This window comes from Genypterus blacodes, unplaced genomic scaffold, assembly GCF_046128005.1.
Source record: "Genypterus blacodes isolate CSIRO-AG114 ecotype Tasmania unplaced genomic scaffold, CSIRO-AGI_Gbla_v1 ptg000395l_1, whole genome shotgun sequence".
In the NCBI taxonomy this organism is placed as follows: Eukaryota; Metazoa; Chordata; class Actinopteri; order Ophidiiformes; family Ophidiidae; genus Genypterus; species Genypterus blacodes.
The window spans coordinates 116,174-137,291 of NW_027467171.1; the positions used below are offsets into that span (position 1 = coordinate 116,174).

The 21,118-nt window shown below is 42.5% G+C and overlaps 1 protein-coding gene across 1 annotated transcript; it reads right to left on the reverse strand.

Annotated features, from left to right (window-relative positions):
- Nucleotides 1–3,951: 3,951 nt before the first annotated feature.
- LOC142989235 (matrix metalloproteinase-25-like) lies at nt 3,952–13,892 on the reverse strand. Its single transcript, XM_076138687.1, has 13 exons — nt 13,493–13,892; nt 12,376–12,748; nt 9,831–9,921; nt 9,587–9,719; nt 9,181–9,316; nt 8,981–9,089; nt 7,658–7,835; nt 6,902–7,078; nt 6,698–6,788; nt 6,513–6,586; nt 6,243–6,392; nt 4,841–5,101; nt 3,952–4,355 (listed from the first exon to the last, which is right to left on the reverse strand). Exons 1-13 carry the CDS (start codon nt 13,890–13,892, stop codon nt 3,952–3,954), a joined length of 2,577 nt encoding a protein of 858 aa, XP_075994802.1.
- Between the last annotated feature and the right edge of the window lie 7,226 nt (nt 13,893–21,118).

Consider the following 21,118-nt stretch of genomic DNA (forward strand, 5'->3'; position numbering starts at 1 on the left):
ATATGTAAAACGGAGCTCAGGTTTGATCTCACTGTAAAATGGGCCGTGTGATAATAATGATAAGGATTAAAATACTGGCTTTGTTTTGATAAATCAGAGCCCTGTCGGGCCTCTGGAAAGCGTATACCTCTGCCAAGGCCCAAAATGACTTGATTTGTACTTTTTTATTCTTATCTGACCTGATATCAGCAGAAGTGTGAAAACGGCATGGGTTCCTGTCATCCGGTCCAACTACGGTGTCCGGATGATGCAGGGAAGGCGTGGCTTGATCTCCTATGGGCGCTGTGAAGTTATTCAGACAAAATTAAATACTCTCGTTCATCTGACTCCATAAGATAATAAGGATTTGTGGCTAGTGATAATTTAGTCTCTGATCGGTTGATTCATATAACTAGATCGCCAATTCCCTTGTTTGGAGTGAGAAGTTTAGTTTCTGATCATTATATTAGCTCTGGAATTCGGAATTACTTTAGTATTAGTTATCCATTCGTGATTACACCAAAGCTGGATTGTTCGTTCAAACAGGGCGTCCTCATATCGCTTAAAGACTGCTACTGGCAGGGTTATAAGGAATCTTACGGCACGTTTGGGATCAGTTCCGAACTGATGTATACTGAGAGTATAACATTCCTGTCAACTCAGAGGCATGAGTGTCACTTTCTACATGCATGTTGAACAGGCCATACACTTAGACCAACAAAATATTATTCATTCTAATTCTTCCCCTGCTCAGCTAGGGATTATCTCGATGATCAGGCTCGCATCAGTTCAGATCTGACGCGGTCAGCGCTCTGGGCTGCTCGGGCAGTCTGCCTGATAATGTGATATTGATCTATACATTTGATTTGATTTGATATGGCCTGTATATGTTGTTATAGTTTTACTGTGTTGGAACTTCATTAATCATTCAGTTTTAAAAAAGGAGACAAGAAAGAAGCACCTGTAGTTCCACAATGTCATTTATTCAGAATAAAACCAACATTCATGTCTTTTACATCTTTGTTAAGTTTCTTTTCCTTTCTTTTTGACTTCTCTACTCTAGGAACTCACTCTGCAGACTCCCCTCACTGTCATTAAAGTTAATGATCTCCTGCACCTCATCACCCTCCTCATCCTCCTCATCCTCCTCAGCCTCCTGTGATGTCTGCGCCTCCCCCTCTCCCCCTTCCTTCCCCCCCAGCTCCAGGTAGCCCTTAGCAGTTTGGTTCACCGCTCCGCCACTTTCTGTCCCTGCTCCTCCTCCTCCTGCTCCTCCTTCTTCTCCTCCTCCTTCGGCCTTACTTTTGACGGGCTGGACCATCAGGATGCCCTCATCCAAAATGTGGGTCCCTTCAGGGCTGACTCCTTCCCCCACTGCCTGGCCGCCGTGCTCTCTGCTCAGGGTGTGAGCGTTGGGATCCAGGGTGACTGTGGACTTGCTTGTGCAAAGTCCCATGATCAGTAAAGTTCAGTCCTCGCTGTTTTCTCAGATTCAAGTTTATCAAAGCAATTAATTTGTTTATGAGATGTAATCCATAAACAGGAGTACAAAATAGTCCCCTTGCTTTCTTTACAGAAGTTCCACTGCAGAGCAGAAAGAAATAATAACTCTGAAGAATGAAGATGAAATGGACTCTCTGTATCCGTCTTTCACGTCCCGATGTTCTGTTGCACTGGTAGTTGTTGAGGGTAAGTCAGCCGCAAATCAGAGGAACATAAAAAGCATTCAGGTTCCCAAGAACCCCCTGGAGCACAGGGCTGACGTGAAAGATTGTGAAAACAAAAGTGAACTTCCTGTTAACCTGAATGGAATTATGTAAATCGTTGAGATCAGAGATCAAGGTTTTAGAGCATGCATCCAGCAGCGATTCCTCCATCCACATCGTCTGTCTGCATCCACTCATCTGCTTTGAAATCTGCATCCACCGTCTAAAGACTTTGTCCTCTTCCTCGTCCGTACCTATAAATAGAGCGGGCCCAGAGATCTGTCTCTGTATTCGGATCATTGGTGTACCAACTGTAAAACGTGGGCGTGGAAAGTGAAGGAGTCCTGCAAACCCCCACCCACCCACCCTCTTCAGGAGCTACATTGGATCCTGGAACACCCAGATGTTCTCTTGAAGTCACTTAGGAATTAATTGTGTCAGGTCTCTAGATAAAGAATCTGTCGCCTAAACTTTCTGCATTGTGGCTTGAATGAAGTCCACAGGAATGAGTAATATTGAAAGTGATCACGACTGTTCCATGTTGTCTTCACACAGTCCTGTGTGCTGTGGGACATAAGGTCTTAGCAGCCTGCATTGTTCTCTGTGTCTCAGCAGGTCTTTGGAGGGTCCTTCACTTAAAAACCACTGATGTCTTAAACACACAGAGATGTTAGAGAGGGACAGAAGTCTGTTTGTGGCAGCTAGGCAGATATTTATAGCCAACAGCTTCTAGTGATGTGCACTGAATCCAGTCATAATAACAATCATTCAAAATAATCATTGTAATTCATTTATTTTTATTGCACAGGGATACATTCAAACATTGTTATATAGATATAGATATTAGCAGAAATGTATTTGAGATTCACCAAACGGTGTCAAATCAAGAATACTGTTCAGTCTTCAGTCTCAACATAAGCAAACAATGTTCAGATGTTTGATTGTTTGAATTTATAAAATGAGACGAGAAAGTAAGAATAATACTCAGAACATAAAATTCTTTCTATATGTGTGAAAATACATCACTACACAGTCATTTATCATCATTTCTGATTACATTGCACATCATTCAGCACATAGCAAAGGGAAATAATCTCTGTTAAACATAGTTTGTGTAAAAGCAGTTAAAATACACTTGAGTGTTATAGGTTTATTCTCGTAATCTCACTCACTTTTTCTCTATAATGTTATCTGATTCTATCACTAAAACCCAGAGTGACCTTATCTGAATTCTGGCTTAAGAGTGCAACCTCAGCCAACCACTCTGCTGCTCTAGCAGGAAGTTATGTATTTGATGTGGCGTCACCGCTGGATTCTGAGGATTCCCCTTTCAGAGCCTCAACCAGAGTCCAACCAGGGGAGTTCCAGCCAGGTGACGAGTTATGACAAGTCTTTCAATCAGTTGAGAAATAGGAACATATGACATTGACCAGCTGCTTTTGTCATCTAACCCCAGGCCTGATGTCTTCCATCTACGTGTGCATCCACGTCCGTCTTTTCTGGCTCTGTGACGTGGAGGCTGTGTGTCAGGCAAAGTACCCTGATGTCTCCTCTCCTTCGCCGAGTTCTCTACCTCATCCATCTCAGCTGATTCCTTTTAAGGCAAAACGGTTGTTCTCCAAGCTCGTCCTGATCTTCAAACCCAGAGCACAGAGTTCCAACATCGTATTGAGCAAAGTCAGCAGATTGTACCACAATCTCTTTCTTTCTGTCTCTACCAAGAACTCATGAGAGAGAAGATGAATGTATACAGTATATTCATGACAAAACCATGTGACACCTTGATGTACTTTGTCCACAAAATGACAAAGAGCAGTTTGCATTTCATCCACAGAAACGTTAAGACTTAATTTTCTAATGTGCACAAAAATGAAAAGGGAAAATTTATTTGGTACACTGACATAACAACAGAACCTTTCACCAGATTCTCATTTTGTGGATGGCATCCTGAAAGAAAATTGATTTAGAATAACTTGTAAAGCTAAAGCTGCATTCAGTATTTCAGTTGTTAGTTAGTTAACACGTTTAAGGTTTTACTGACTGAGATTCTGAACAAAGAGCTTTGGGGGTAAACACAGTGTAACGACTTGGTTTCAGAACAAGATGGCAAGTGGAACTTGGCGTGATTGTATGAAATCTTTTCATTCTTAGTGGAAATTTGGAAGAATGTCTTTCATTCCAATATTTTCCACCTATGATATAGGCCATATACATATCCATATAATGATTTAAATGGATGGATTGTTGATAGATGCCCAGTTCACCTTTAAATAGTTTTCAGTGTCCATGTGCCCAGCAGCAACACAGCAAGCACACATTCTGTCGTGCCACCTGGTGCCCCACTGTGGCAACTACACTTTGTCCAGATGTATGGACCGCTGTCCTGTCTGTCTTTGTGTTTATTTCCATGTTTCCCGTTCTTGTGATCCTTCCTCCATTCTCGTCTGGTTCCCTCTTTCTCTCTGTCCTCCCTCCATCTGTCTCTGAGCTCCTGTCTTCCTGTGGGAGGAGAGGCAGACAGGGAGATGTCATCTGCAGCAGGAGAGGAGGAGGAGGAGGTTGGGCAGTCCAGCCAGTCATTGGCTGAGGATTTGGGGTATCCGGCCCCGTGTGGGGAGCCTGGAAACCTGAACTTCCAATAGGAGTCTCCTTTGAAGAGAAAGATGGAGCCTAAGGTGGGAGAGAGGGAACAAATCAGAAAGTTCAAGTCTCTTGTCTCGCCTTAACTTTTTAACGCAGACAGGGAGGCAATCTGGTGGCCGTTCATGTTTCCTGTGCTTTCTTAACAACAACAAAATAGGATTTCTCAAAGCTCCTCCCAAATAACCCCAAATAAAGAGTTTCTGTTCCAACCACACCCACTTCATCAATGAGAGGCACTTTGTCACAAACCACATACTGTATACACTGCAGAGCCATGTTGGTACAAAGACCAGAATTTTGAGATAAAACTGTCCAATTCCAAAGTTCTTGTTGGAATATGGGTGGGGGAAAAAAATAACATGCTCACGCCAGCTCTGGACAATTAGGATCTGCCCACAAACGTGGCTAATCATATCCATTTTCCCACCCTCTCATTATTAAATGGACTTTTTTTTGTTGTTGACGAATCTCAAAGGAAAACCACGCCACACATCCACACAGAAACTCCTCACCATCGCCGTCTGTGGTGATGCCGCTCACACCCTCTGTAAGGAGCTGAGTCCAGGTGTGGTTACTCTGCTGTTCTTCCTCTGCATCCTCCACCTTCCTCCACACGGGGCCCTCCTCGGCGTCCCAGACCAGGCCCCACCTCACCGCCGTCTCCTCTTTATCATGATCCACTCCAACCGACTTCACCCCCATCCTGAGGGCGGAGAGGGGCTGTGGGTAGCCCTCCTGGAGAGAGAGGTCCCTGAAGAGCCAAAACTGGGAACCTACAGAGACACAGAAACAGAGTGGTTAGTTCTCTGATTCACCTACAATGTACCAAAACATCAACATATTTAAAACGTGATTTTTAAAACATGAACAACAATGAAACAACAATGAAATAAAACAATTATTTATTCATTCTACATTTCAGGTCATGCCAATGAAACTACTTGTGTTTTAAGTAGTTTTTGTGTATTTCTTATTGACCACTTTTTGTCATTTTACTAGAAATGCAGAGAGATATCTGTTTTTGCCTTTTTTTTTAAATGTTTTTTTTCTTTTACATTTTTCATTAGCTCTTAATTTTCTAGAAGACAAATGCAAAATGTAATGAGTTGGTTCAGAAAGAGAAGCAAACAGCACGACATCATCAGTGTGGAGCCACACACCTCAAACTCACAAACTGACTTTCAGATTAAAGTCATTTTAAATGTTTTTAACTTGATTCCCAACAAACAGCTCCACTGTGGATCGATAAATAGTCGGTGGGATTCAAGTTGATATTTAACAGCCTTGTGGCTCAGCCTTGTCATTTATCTGCTTTGGCTGTGTGTGCCTCCTGGTTCCTCCTCCTCCTGTGTGCAGGCTGCTGGTTGGAGTGACCGACTGATCTGGAGCATCTGAGCTGCACAGAGTTAAAGAAGGCTTCTCCTCTTAGCTGCTCACCTACACTGAAACACTCTCAATGGTCTGGCTGTGTTTTGAGGTTGCTGTATTTTTCTTCAATACATTTGTGTTCAGTCAGTTGTAATCACATGTGGACTCCCTTTTTTCAGGCCCTTTGAGCCTCTGTAGCTTTATGAATGGACCCTAATGGATCCATGCTTTTATTTCTTTAACAGCACAAAAATAAAAGTTATGCAGGCCACAATAAAAGCCGTAATATAAGTGTGTTATGCTTTAATGACACTTATGCCTCAGCTACTTTACGTAATGGGGAAAACTGATGTGAGGAGGCATCAGCAACTTACTATCCAATAGAATCCATGAAAACATAGAGGTTTCAGGGTCATAGATGAACATAGTTGTACGTCGTGTATCAAAGCTTTTAAAGGCTTTTTCATGAAATCATTTTCTTTTGTTAAAAAACACAAATCACCAGAATATCACAATGAGTAACAAAAGAAAGAAATGCAGACGTACCGCTGACAAAGATGATGGCGTGATCTGACTGTCTCTCCAGCACAGCATGAAGACGAGGCAGGTCAGGGGGCAGATCCCTCCACAACATCCTGACTGAAGCACCGCGACTCGACACCAGACCCCTGCTGCTGACTCGCCACATCGTCAGACCTGCAAGAACGAGAAGGACAGGAAGGTGTAAGAGGAAGGGAGATGGAGATTATCAAGAGGAGAACATTTGATCTCTTTTAGTAGAGCTGCCAAACAAGTGGCATCCATATGTGATCAGACCTTTGAAGAAGAAAGTCTCTCCTCTGATCCTGGCCACAGCATCAAAACTGGTATTACAGCGATCGATGACGGAGCTGCAAAGTAGAGGAGGACAATCACATCATATGCAGACAGGACATGTTTCTATTGTTAAATGGCAGTTACGAGAGAAACATATTGTGAAACAATCTGCAAGTCTGCCGTACCCTTGTCTGTGTGGCTGGTGGCCCCCCCGACGTAAGTGAATCTCTGGGGAGAGACGCGGCATGTCAGTGGCCAGCAGATGATTCCTTTTACCTAAATCAAAAATCCAAAAATATCACGAGCACCTCGGAAATACAGCTGATCCTGCTTAACGAATCAGAATAATACAAGGGAAACAATGTCTCATCTTTGTCACAACATCGCACCATAGATCAGCGTGATGTACTCAAGATCTCGGGCTCCCAGGCGGTAGTGGAGAGGGTCCCCGGCAGGTCCCTGGTAGTACGGCCTCATCACCGAGTGTCGGGATGAGGAGTGAGCGAGGCCCAACGCGTGACCGAACTCATGGACCAGCACTGTGAAGAGGTCGGTGCCCTCAGAAGCTGGAGATCAATGACAAGGTGGGATGAGAAACAATGACCTTTCATGAACAAAAACATCAAACATCACAGAACCAACTTGAGCTCCAATGTTACCATCAGTAAAAATGTCTGACCCCTGAAGATGAAGATACAGTACAGGTTACAAAAACCACATGTCAAAGGCTGAGACGACATCAAAGGGAGAATAAATATTATGTATATAAATGTATGTGTATGTAGATATACATACAGGTATCAAATTCATATGCCAGCAATTTAACAAAATGGTCTCTGACGATGTGTTTTGCAATGTGGAGCATTTTGGAGATGTTTGGCGTGTTAAAGCCCCTAAAAGCTCCCTTAGACAAACTTATAAGTTTAGTTGGATACAAATATGTTGACCTCTGACCTTTGACCCTCTGTATGTTGTCATGGATCTCTATCCTTAAGTAGCTTCAGTGTGCCTTCTCACAGCTCATGTGATGTTGTGTTGTGCTGTTACCCACTCCAGATGAAAATGTATTTACACGGATTAAAGCCTGAGCACAACGTCCAAGGTGTAGCGCAAAATCAATATCACTTATTTATTATAGATTCCACCTGGCTGTCTGAAGGCCCAGTCCTCCTGTGCATCCAGGTGAACTCCTCCAGCCCGGGCGGGGTCTGATGGGAAAAAAGCATGGCCGACAGCACCACCCACCCCATCAAAGGGATAGCCATCACCGTGGTAACCATGGTGGAAGTCTACCAGGAGGTCAGCTGTCGCGGGACTGCCAACCTGAAGAGATAGGACAGCGTTTCCTAGAGCAAACTGGACAGTTAAAGGAGGATTCCACTTATTTGACATGTCATATCAGTGGAGATCGGGCGCTTCAGGCAGTGGTCACTGGGCCAGAGCCCTAGGACAGGTCCCTTAATCCACCAAAGGGTTGACAAATAAAGATGGACAAACTCTTTCACACGGAAGAACATGGAAGAAAACCCATCAACACAGTTAACTCATCAGAGCAAGCACATATTCAGTTCAAACAACTGTTGGGATTTTACATGGTGCTGTGAAAATCAGAGAAATAGACTGTTGTGACGTCCCAAAGGCTTACAAGAGCTCCTTCAGTACAAGAGCACCTTCAGTACAAGAGCACCTTCAGTACAAGAGCACCTTCAGTAACAGACTCATTGCCCCCAGGTGGACTACTGAGTGCCATAGGAAATCCTTTCTCCCTGTGGCCATCGGACTCTAGAGAAATAAAGCTACCTCGGGTCGAGGTGGGACAAGGAGACATAGGGATCTGAGGCCCCCCCCCCCCACCTGCTTCACTGTCACCTTATAGTATATTGCACTAAACGTTGCTGTATGTCATATATACACACGTATATGCTGTAGTTGTGTAGATTGTCATTACTCATACCGCACAGTCAGATGCACATTGCACTTTGTAACCTTGTCCTCCTTATGTACTTATACTGTCATATACTGTTCCCCCCATTGTATGTACTTCGTACCCCTTATTGTGTGTACTATTGTGTACTTATTATTTACTTACATTCTTACATTCTTGCACTTTTAATTATTGCACTAGTTGGTGATTTCTGATTTCTGGTTCTTGTTTTCATGCTGTACTGTAACTGTTGCACAGTAATTTCCCTCGGGATAATAAACTTCCATCTTATCTTATCTTATCTTAGTTTGTGTTGGTACCAAAAGCTACAAAAGTAAAACAATACAAGTCACGAAAAAAGACTCCTGGAAGCAAATTCACTGTCCCACTTTTTTAAGAGAGGTGGGAAATATAATGTGCTGTTGTACTCAAAGACCAGGATTGGAAAGCAAATGTTGGGAATGTCTTCAGGATGCAGTTTGCTTCATCTGACAAATACATCCAATAAAATAGAGGATGAAAAGGTGAAACAACAAACACTGACCTCATGGAACTCCAGAGGAGTTGGCTCTGCCCACACTTTCAAGGCATAGAAAACCAGTGAACGAACCATCTCCTGGGACAGACGTGTGGAAGAGGGGTATGTTTGTAACCTTCAAGAGTGAAAGAGTGAGAGAGAGTGAGAGAAAATCATCAAAATCACAGATGACTTGAAGCGATGGGTGGTGAGTGTAGAACTCCAACCTCCAGTTGATGTTCCTGCGGGTCCACATTGAAGAGTCCCTCCTCCTCCTCCTCATATTTGATGTCTCCTGCTTTTCCTCCTCCTGATCAGGCAGCGAGCAACGTGGAGCGTTCATCAGTGCCTTTGTTTCCTCATCTGAATGCAGCACAGAAGAAGGATTAGAGAGAAGTGTGGTGTGTTTTGAATTGAATTGAATGATGGATGAAGTTCCACCTCTACTAGACGCAGAGCAACAGCACGACACAAGAGTAGATGAAGAGTAACAGAGAGACAAAGAATGGAGGCGTCTGAGGTCATGACGACTCACTGGTGGACTTTGTTGGAGTTTTTTATGAATTTGCCTCCAACGGAAACGTGGCTTATGTGTTTGTAAGTCAAATGTTTGAGTCAAACACAAGTTCTTACCTAAAACTCCAGTGTCTTTGAGGCCAGCAAACCTCTGCATGGCCCTGACAGCTTTAGTGACGGCGGTCCACGCCTGCAACTGCCCAGTGGTGGGGTCAGGAGGAGGTAGGTAACCATACTTCATCAACCAGTCCTGTGAGAGGTGTGGAGAACCATCATGAACACCTCCAACCCAAATTTGTACCACCACACACACACACACACACACACACACACAGCATCTGTGATGTTTTTTGTTATTTACCACCAGTTGGATGCCTTCATCTTCAGTGGGTGTCACTGATAAAGAGGAGGGTGCCTGGGTGACACTGGCAGCTGGTTGCAGGCACCCTTTGCTGCACAGGCAGAGAAGAAGAAAACTCCATGTCTTCATCTTGTTTACATGAATTCCAGATGATTTTCCATCCTGAACTGAAGTAAAACATATAGGTTATCGTATAAAATGATATGATTTACAGGTTGAAAATCACTTATTATAAATTAAACACTCAAGTTATTTCATGATATAATGTTTAATAAAGCTCTTTAGTTAAATATACATGTGTTACATATAAACAGTTTATAATCACAACAAACAAAACGTATTCAACAAGTAAGTGCAGATTTTTGTGATTAGAAACCTTATTAGTAGTTTCACATTGTGTAGTAGTTCTTATGTGGAAGATTTTAGGTTTATAGGTTGTTTTGTTGCTGCTGTACACAAGAGTAAATTTACAACCTTAATGGAAAATCACACGGAAGAAATATTTGACTTCATCTTAAAGAAACTGTAAATGTCTTTTATAAAGTGTTTATCTGGTTTTACGGGCGGGTGGACCATTGTTTTTCTCTGTTTTCTGAGTTTCTACTATTGCCTGAAAAAATTCTCTATATATTCAAGATTCCAGATGTTTATTTGTCACATGCACATACGTGCATACATACATACTGTATATGTAGTAAACTGTCTCACAGAGATTGTGCAAATAGCAGCAATAAAAAAAGTAGATAAAGATTTAGGTTTTCCTTGTACTGAACAAGAAGTGACTTCTTGTTGTCATATATTTATAGAAGACATTACATTACATTACATTACATTACGATCATTTGGCAGACGCTTTTATCCAAAGCGACTTACATTACATTACCACCCTTCGCAGAAGGGGGAGCAATTGAGGGTTCGGTGCCTTGCTCAGGGGCAGCTCGGCAGGGGCTCGAACGAAGACGGCCTCAATTAACTTACTATTACTTGTTGACTTTAACATCTAGCTATCGCCCCCTGGTTGTCCTCATATATCTTGACAGGTTCCTGCTGGTTACTACTATCTATCCCTTTTAGTAGCTGTACAAGATACATGCTTTCTTGGGTAGTGGCTGCTAGTGCCATATACTCAGCTTCGCAGGTGGATAGTGCCACGGTTGGCTGTTTCCTACTTTTCCACGATATAACTGGACCATTCACAGTTAAGCTGAAACAGTAGCCAGTTGTGCTCCTCCTATCGTCTGTATCGGCTGCCCAGTCAGCATCGCTATACCCCTCAAGCTGTAGGCGTTCCTCACATTTCTGGTAATGTAGTTCTTGATCTATAGTACCCTTTAAGTACCTCAGTAGGTGTTTTGCTGTAGCCCAATGTTGTTGCTTTGGTTCTGCTAGGTGTTGTGATAGTTTACTTACAACCCAGCTCAGGTCAGGTCTAGTACATGTCATAATGTATATTAAGCTACCAACTACCTCTCTATATCCTGCTGAGTCAATAACTTCACCCTCATTGTCAAAGTTTAACTTTTGTTCACATGGGGTGGATCTCGGTTTGCATTCAGACATTCCAAATTTTGCCAATATCTTCTCTATGTGTCTGTTTTGAGTCATTTTGATCTCTCCCTCACTCTGTGTAAAATCGATACCCAGGAAGCGTTTAAGTGGACCCATATCCTTCATCTTAAACCTTCTCTTCAACATTTCTTTTACATCACTGAGTAAGGCGGTGTTACTCGCTGCAATGATTATGTCATCTACCCATACTAACAGAATCACTTTCTCGTTCTCAGATTCTCTGCTGTAGACACAATGATCAGCACCATTTTGTACAAAACCATTCTCTGTAAAGTGGTCGTGCAGTAATATGTTCCAGTTACGCCCTGACTGTTTCAAACCATACAATGACTTATTGAGTTTACACACCAAGTGTTCTCCTGTTTCTGACTCGGTTTCAAAACCTTCCGGTTGTTCCATATATACCTCACAGTCTATTGGAGCATTGAGGTAAGCAGTCTTCACATCCATTTGGTGTAGGATAAGATCCTCCTGTACTGCCACCTGTATTAATGCTCGAACAGAAGTCATATTGGCTGTTGGTGAAAAAGTCTCTTTATAGTCAATCCCTTCCACTTGACCATACCCCTTTGCAACGTATCTTGCTTTGCAAGTCTCACATCCATCAGGGCTCTCTTTCACTGCATATACCCATCGCCCTCCCACTGCTTGTTTGCCTCTTGGCAGTGGAGCCAGAGTGAAAGTGTCATTCTCTGTCAAAGCGTTCATCTCCTCTTGCATCGCATCAACCCACATTTTTGACTTCTTACAATCCACAGCCTCTCTAAATGTTTTGGGTGCATCATAAGCTACTCTGTAGAAATAATCTATATTTTCACATTGATCATTACTACACTCGGCTTTACACTGGTACGCTAAGTAGTCTGGAGCTTTTCTTTGTCTCATAGGATACTTCCTTTCTCCATGCTCTCTCTGAGTACTATCTGTCTTGGTCGGGCCTGCCTCAGCAATATCCTCAACTTCAACATTTTCCAACTCGAACTTGATCTTTAGCTCAGACTCCTCTGTCATCTCGTTACTGGACTCCTTACTCTTCTTAGGCTGTTCTTGATGATCCTGGTTGACTACCTTCGGTGGTGTTACTACATAACTCTCAATGTCGTCTCCCATGTCCCAACCTGTCTGAGTCTGGCTATCTGCGCTCCCTTTGGTGATAAACTTCACCAAATCTCGCCTATGTTTTAGGACTTTTCCTGTCTCAGGATAATACACATTGTATGCTGGACTATATTTATCATAGCCTACAAAGATCCCCTTTTCACACCTAGAATCCAGCTTCTTCTTATCCTGTTTGTATACGTAGCATTCAGAGCCGAATATGTGCATGTTACACAGGTTAGGTGTTTTTCCTGTGAAGACACAGTAAGGCGTCTGCTCGAGCCGCTTACTGTAGCATCTATTGCGGATTTGAGCTGCTGTCTGTACAGCATAGGTCCATAATCGCTTTGGGAGGTTACTCTCCAATAGCATACATCGCGTCATCTCGAATAAGGTCCTCCACCCTCTTTCTGCAGTTCCATTCTGATGAGGTGAGTATGGTGCACTCGTCTCGTGCCTTATCCCATTACTCCTAAGTAAGGACTGGAACTCTTGTCCGGTAAACTCTGTACCGTTATCAGATCTAATGCACTTTATCTTTCCAGATGGAGCTACATCTGCTATGAATTTTTCTGTAGCTTTTGTCGTGTCACTCTTTGCTTTGATAAAGTATGGGAAAATCTTCCCGCTGTAATCATCAGTAAATGCTATCGCATACCTGTATCCATTTTTATCTGGTTCTATAGGACCGCACAAGTCTGTGTGTACTAGCTTTAATACGGTTGTAGCTTTAGCGTCTGCTTGTCTGTTTCTGTTTTGTGTAAATTTTCCTTGTGTGCATATTTCACAGTTTTGGTTTGACTTGTCATTTTTCCCTTTTATCGTCATCCCTTTAACCACCTTTTCTAATTTTGCGACATCATCAAAATTACAATGACCAAGTATCCTATGCCACGTTTGAATGTCATGACAACCATACACTTCATCAACATTTTCATCTTCTACTGTGCTAAGATAATACAGTCTACCACACACATCCATTTTGAACTTGGTACCACTCTTGTTGACCAGCCAGTCATCACCTTCCCTGAAGCGTATCTCGGCTCCGTTGGCTGTCGCTGCTTTGACTGAAAAAATGTTTTGTGGAAACGTTGGGATGTAAAGTGCTCGCCTGAGCCTCGTCCTCACCCGACGTCCCTCGCTGTCCAGCAAGTAGATCTCGGCGTCTCCCCTCATCTTCGCCATCCCGCTCATCTTTGTTCCGTCGGCAAGCTCAATCATGTGATCCTCGGGTCTGAAGCTCTTGTCAACTGTTTTGAACTTTGTGGCGTCATTGATCATGTGCGTTGTGGCGCCGCAGTCGACCATGAGACCTTTCTTGTTTCTTCCTTGTGTAAGACAGTCACTTAACTTGAAGAAACTCTCTGCCTCCGTCTCTACGTCAGCTTTCTTCATCTGGTCACGGCCTCGTCCTCGACCGCGCCCCCTTCCTCGTTGTGGTGTGTCCCATCTCCGTTCCTGTCTTCTCGTCTGGAATTCTTCTGGACATGTTCTGGCCATGTGTCCCTTTTTACCGCATGTGTAACACTCGACATCAGCCAGCGTCATTTTCTTTCCTCTTCCTCTTCCACGGAACCTCGTTGCCCCGCTAGTCTTCATGACGTTATCTTCTCCTATATTCACGTCACTTTTCCCATATTTTTCAGTACTCTCATAACTTCGCAGTTTTGTTTTAAACTCGCTGAACGTTATGGCGTCATCTGTCTGGGTGATGTACACGACGAATGGCTTGTATAACTCAGGTAGCCCCTTTATCACCATGGCTATCTGAAGCCCATTGCCAATATACTCGTCTGCTCTTCTCAATGAAGTGAATATATTCTCTGCTCGAATAACATAGTCAGTGACCGTTTCATTCCCAGCCTTATAGAGTGTGGAAAGTTCATAATACAAACTCACAACGCGAGGTTTGTCCCTTCCCGCATAGTGTTCGCGAAGAATCCCCAATGCTTTTCTTCCATTGCGATACGCGTCCCTCATTACCAATGACAAACTTTTGTTGTCTAGACATTGCACTAGCTCTGCGTATGCCTCGCCGCTCTTCGCCTCAGCTTTCGTTTGAGATTCTTCGTCATCTGGGTCTATCTCGGGGTCTTCCAAGATAGCTTCCCTGAGGCCGCGTATTTCCATGTGCGCGAGGAACCTCGACTCCCAGAGTTCGTAATTTTTCTCATCACCGTCGAATAAAAGTCTAAACCATTTTTGTCCCGTATGACTGGGCCCATAACCTGTAGCGTTAGACATCTTCGCAGCAGTCTATCGTTATAGCAGTCAACAAAACGGTTAGCTCACACCCTCTTGTGGCTAATATTCACGGGAGAACAAATACAGACCGACACCGTCTGTGACTTTGCCACCCATAACATCAGATCTGATGTTATGGGTGGCAAAGTCATGTTGAGTGGCACACACAGTGACGTTATGTTGTTGTATTTTATGTTATGACGTTATTTTTCTGTTGTGACGTGTGTGTCTGCGTGCACTATTTATACTGCGTGCAGGCGCAAATAAACGCTCTTAAGTTCCCAGACGGTGTCGGTCTGTATTTGTTCTCCCGTGAATATTAGCCACAAGAGGGTGTGAGCTAACCGTTTTGTTGACTGCTATAACGATAGACTGCTGCGAAGATGTCTAACGCTACAAGCATGCAGTTATAGAACATTTTTGAGATTTAAAAAAAGACTAAATTGACCTTTGTCTTTAGTCCTTTGAGTCTGTTTGTTTTTCAGTCTTTCTCTGTGTGTCATCCCGCCATCCCTGCAGAAAACGCCTCTCAAGTCTCACATTGGTTCCTCTCCACTGTGTACAGTAAAGGCCATTTGCTTCCTGCACTCAAATGTTGAGCTGTCCTGACTGATTAAGCCCCCGTTTGCTTTTTCTTTGGCAAATGAAGAAGAACTGCGTGACTCCACATGTCAAAATAACACTGACGAGCTGAAGTGGTCAGCGAAAGGAGGCTGATGGGAAAGATCCATATTCCCACTGGGGAGACGATCCACCCAAATCCAATCAGAAGATGGAAGGAAATCACCATAACACATGGAGAGAGTGTGTGTGTGCGTGTGTGTGTGCGTGTGTGTGTGTGTCAGAGGAAGATGCATCACTTGATTAAATTAGTGGTGCCACTTGAGTTTAAGCACAGCGGTCAGAGAAGAGAAAAGAGAGAGGGGGGGATCGATGGCGGCATTAAAGAGATTAAAGCAAGAGAATGAAAACTGTTAAGCAAATAAAAGATGTGGAATTTCACTTTTATGCTCTACTGATTTATTATTGGTTAGTTTTAACTTACATTGCTGTGAAATCTTTAGACAATTCTTACTTTTGGTTTGAAAATTGGTGTGATTGACGACACTGTCAAATTAATTTCCCGTCAAATTTGAGATTTTGTCAACTGTACTGGGGAAATGAGACTGCTCAGGAAATAAGTGACAAACACTTACATGAAAGAACTTAACACCTAAAAGGAAACATCATTGTGTGAAGATATAATACAAATACATGTTTTTCTTTCGTTTGGGTTTTCAGTCTCACTTTTTGCCTGCTAAATCTAAAACTGTCCCCTTTATGCGATGCTGACTGCCAGAATGAGCTCAGTAGAACAAGAAATACTCAAACAGTGCAAATGCAGGATTTTCTCATCTGGATGTAAGTGAATAATTACCACAGAAATAATCTAAGTCAAATTTATAATACGATCTGGTTCCTCAGAGTACCACTGACGTACGATAGTGGCCTGTGTTATTAGCACATTCAAAATGCATAAAAGCTTCCAAATCCAAACTCTCTCCCACAGACAGAATGAGGATTGATTAAAACAGCATGTTGGACATATAAACATTGTAATTAAAAGTAGCTCCACAACCAAAACAGACAAAAATCATTTTATATTTACCTTCCTCCTCCTAACTTCCAGTCCTTCCTCCTCTCTTTCCTCTCTTTCTTTGCCACTAACAGAACAGATGGGTCCTTTCTCCTCATTCCTTCCTCCCTCCAGGCCAAACCCCTAACCCCCACCCTCTACCCACCCACTGCCACACTGACATGACTGACATGACTGATGTGTGTGTGTGTGTGTGTGTGTGTGTGTGTGTGTGTGTGTGTGTGTGTGTGTGTGTGTGTGTGTGAGAGAGAGACAGAATTGCAGTTGAATGGGTATTGGATCTTTTTGTACAAAATTGTGTTGCATTTCTGTGTCTGCAAATTTTCCTGAAACTAGAATCCTGCTTTTGATGCAGAGGATTAGTGATTGTTACACAGCAAAGGGGTTTAGGTTGTGTGTCTGTGTGTGTGTGTAACATCAGCATACCCGTGTGTCTATATCTTCACTCACAGTGGCCTTAACATTTACAAATAATCCTCTCAATGCAGGGATTTAAAACAGAAATGAAGGCCAACAGATCAGCCTCCATTTCTTCCCGTGCTTAAGCATTGGACCAACATCAACACGTGACCACTTCCCTCCAGATGACAGTCAGACCCGTGGTAAAGGCATTCTGCATGAAGGACAGGTGCATCTGAAAACATTTGACTTCCATCCTTCTCCTTGTTCTCTTGTTCTTCAAATTTAGATATGGAAACCCTTTTTCCTTCCACTGTGCTGGGATGCGTTCTTATCCTGTGACAGAGCATCGGCTGCATCGTTGATTTTGAGAATAAAGTCGAGATCAAGATGAAGTGAAGTCATAATATTTTGAGAAAAAAAATCACATTGTAGGAAACAAATGTGTGATTTTCAGAAAAAGTTGTCCGTCTGTCTTCCTCTGTCTGTCTGTCTTCCTCTGTCTGGCCCCCTCAAATTTTATGAGAATAAATTATAACAAAAATAGATAAAGATAATTTGATTTAGAAAAAAAGATGAAATGTTTTGAGAATTAAGTCATAATATTCCAAGAGAACCATTCACAATGTAACAAGAATAAAGTTGAAATGTGACTTTATTAGACCCAATCTCTGTTCAATGATAAGACATTTTCTAACCTCACCTGTGGCACAATGCTGAACTGTGCATGATGTTTGCATCCCTGCCATACTGCGTTAGGCTGGTTTGTGTCTGTAATCGTCTTCCTCTGTCTTTCTTTGTCCTCCTCTAACCTGCTGCAGCCTCCCACTGGGATCATTAAATCCAATCTAATCTGCTCTTTGCGCTGGACAGACGATGGCTGATTTCACTGGAAACCTGATATCTCTGATTGTGTTTGTGTGGATGGACAGAGCAGAAACATCAGAACAGAGGCCTCTCTCAACGTACTTCTCTCAGTACATTGACATGTTACAACTTGCAGTATACTGTGAAGAAGGCAATACAACTTCTGCATATGGACATATATTCTCTCTGGGTAACATGTGACTGTAAATTGTTTTATTCTGGCATGTAAATCACACCAAATGCAAGGCAGTCACATTTTGAGGATCTGCTCATATTTGGTTGCTTTTATTTTGAATAAATGAGCTTAAGAATCTGTTTGAGATGGAGGCAAGTGGAGCTTAAAGGGTTCCCCTTTCACCATGACTATAGACAGCTTCCTGATGAATGTAGCCACCAGGCCGGGTCAAAGGTCACCTGGGGTAATGGGTTATAGATGCTGGTTGGGTGGCTGCGGTTTGCGTCTGTGGGGGCACCGTGTTGTCATCCCTGACAACACAAATGCTTTTTGAAGTGTTATCCATGCTATCACTGAAAATGAATATAACAATAACACCAACAAGGACAACAAAAAAAAAAAAATGTGTACAAGTGTTTCGACGGTTGACTGGCTGATCTGTGGTGGACGGTGAGTAGATAGTGGAGCTTTGTGTGGAGGAGGAAGTGGATGATGATGATGCTCAGAATCCACAAAGAGAGCAGTGTTAAAGCACTGAATCGTCATGTTGGAAGTTAGACCAGAGAACAGTGATGCGGTGACAGCTGGGGTTTGATTTTTAAAAATAGCCCTGCCAGGAAATGTCCATGTTATGTAAAAACTTGATCCAGAAACAGAGAGCTATGCAAGCTAATAAAGCTCCAGGCCCCAGCAAATTTCCTATACCTGTAGGGCCCACAGGTACCACACACTCTTGAGTGTGGGGGTCCACAGGTCAGATGTTTTCAGCTCCATGGCTCCTGAGCTGTGTCAACGTCAGACGGCTTCACAGGCCAGCTTATGACGACCTGCCCCTCGTCACCACTCTTTGTTTTGGCTTTTGAGCCACTGGCCATTTCATGACCGTCTTCCACTCTCTTCAAAGATGACGATCTCCAAAATGTTGCTGCTATACGCCCTGTTCACACGTGACTCTGTGGCCACAAGAAGCTCCAATGTCATCAGTAAATTTGCTGATGACACCACCGTCCTGGGTCTCATCTCCAACAACAATGAGACCGCATACAGAGAGGAGGTCAGTGCCTTGGCAACCTGGTGCCAGGAAAACAACCTCTCTCTCAACGTCGGCAAGACGAAGGAGATAATTGTGGACTACAGGAAACGACAGGAGGGGCACGCCCCTATTCACATCAATGGGGCTGAGGTGGAGAGAGTTTCCCATTTTAAATTCCTCGGTGTGCACATCAGCGACAATCTCACCTGGAGTAGACATTCTGACTCGGCAGTGAAAACTGCCTAGAGGCGTCTTTACTTCCTGAGGAGACTCAAGAAGTTTGGCATGTCTACAAAAACTCTCACTAACTTCTACAGATGTACCGTAGAGAGCATCCTCTTCAGCTGCCTTACTGCTTGGTATGGCAGCTGCTCTGCTGAGGACCGCAAGGCCCTCCAGAGGGCAGTCAAGACAGCGGATCTTGTGTGATAGATGCAAGGCATCTATCACACAAGATGCCTTAGAAAAGCACAGAAAATCATCAAGGACTCCAGCCAGCCCTCACATGGACTCTTTTCCCTCCTTCCATCTGGTAGACACTACCGGAGCATCAGGGCTCGGACTACCAGACTCAAAAACAGTTTCTTCCCCCAGGCCATCAGGCTTCTCAACCAGTGACTTTGCACTCCACTGACATTGGCACTCATGCCACTTTAGATTTATTTATAGGCAATAGTCTGTACACTGTATATTTAGGGTGTTTGTACTGTTTAACATATATTTTTTGTATGTACATATATATTTTATATATTTTGCTGCTATTCTATGGAGGACTAAAGTGCCAAAATTAAATAAATAAATAAATATGCCATTAAATAATTAATTAAAAGTGTCAATAATTAATTAAATGTGTCAATAATTCATTAAATGTGTCATTAAATGTGAAATAATTGATTAAATAAAACAAGTCATACAATTTAAAAAAAACATTTAATTATTTCAGTGCACATTTAATTATTTCATAGTTCGGTGTTACAGCGAACCATGAATTAATTTTATCCGTCAACCTCGCCCATCAAAGTCGGTGGGCGGGGCTAACGCGAATCTAGTCTAATCCACTGCTTTGGTCTGCCTTGAAACAGAAAGTAGAAGAAGTTTTTCTAAACATGGCGGCTGTGTTGATGGAGGATCTCCGTGAACTTTCTAGAGAGTTGGTGAGAGATATTTTAGACCTTGCACAGTATGTGGAAGCAGGACCTGCTGACCCGAGCATGTAGCGTGTAAAGCATTTATTAAAGCCTGGCATCAATCCATTATCTGGAATCGATTTGCCTTGACTTGATGTGCAGGGTAACCAATCAGGTGTAAGAACCCGCCCTCTAACTTTGATGGGTAAATTTGACAGATAAAATTAATTCATGGTTCGCTGTAACACTGAACTATGAAATAATTAAATGTGCACTGAAATAATTAAATGTTTTTTTTAAATTGTATGACTTGTTTTATTTAATCAATTGTTTCACATTTAATGACACATTAAATTAATTATTGACACATTTAATTAATTAATGACACTTTTAATTAATTATTTAATGGCGTATTTATTTATTTAATTTTGGCACTTTTACTCCTCCATACTATTCAGTCTGGTCTGCTTTCTACAGTTCCGCATCTTACTTTTTGCACTAAATTCAATTCTGTTTTTGAACCAAATTCAATTCGGCACTAAATTTGAATTTTTGCACATTCTCTATATGCTGCTGCTGACGTCTCGTCACAAAGAATTTCAATGTACAGTATCAACCTGTGTTTTTCTGTGCAAATGACAATAAACTCTTGAACTTGAACTTGGGTGGGATGTCCTCTCTTTGTTTGTTTTTTCCTGTTTCTCTCTTCTCTCTATCTCAACCTATGATGTCATTTGTTCTAGCCTACATTGCTGTTTGACATCATCCTGTGAAAACTGTATTTACCCTATGACATCATTGCAATTCCAATCTACTTGTACTCTACCTCAGGGTCTATGTATAATGTTTAACAACAACAGTAGTGATAATACAACCTTCCTTCCTTCTCTCTATCTCCTCTTTCCACTCTTTCTATATAAATGATGTCCAAAATATCCTACAACTGTAAGCACAATGTCATGTACAATGTTTGCTTCAATAAAAACAAATTGCAAAAAGAAAAACCAAAAAAGCTAAACCACTGAAAGTCAAGTCTACTTACATTATTTATTACAACCCTAGTATTGAGACATTTTAATGATGATGATGATGAAAATATTGAGGGTAGCGAACCTGCGCAGCGTTCAAAAGAAAAACAAG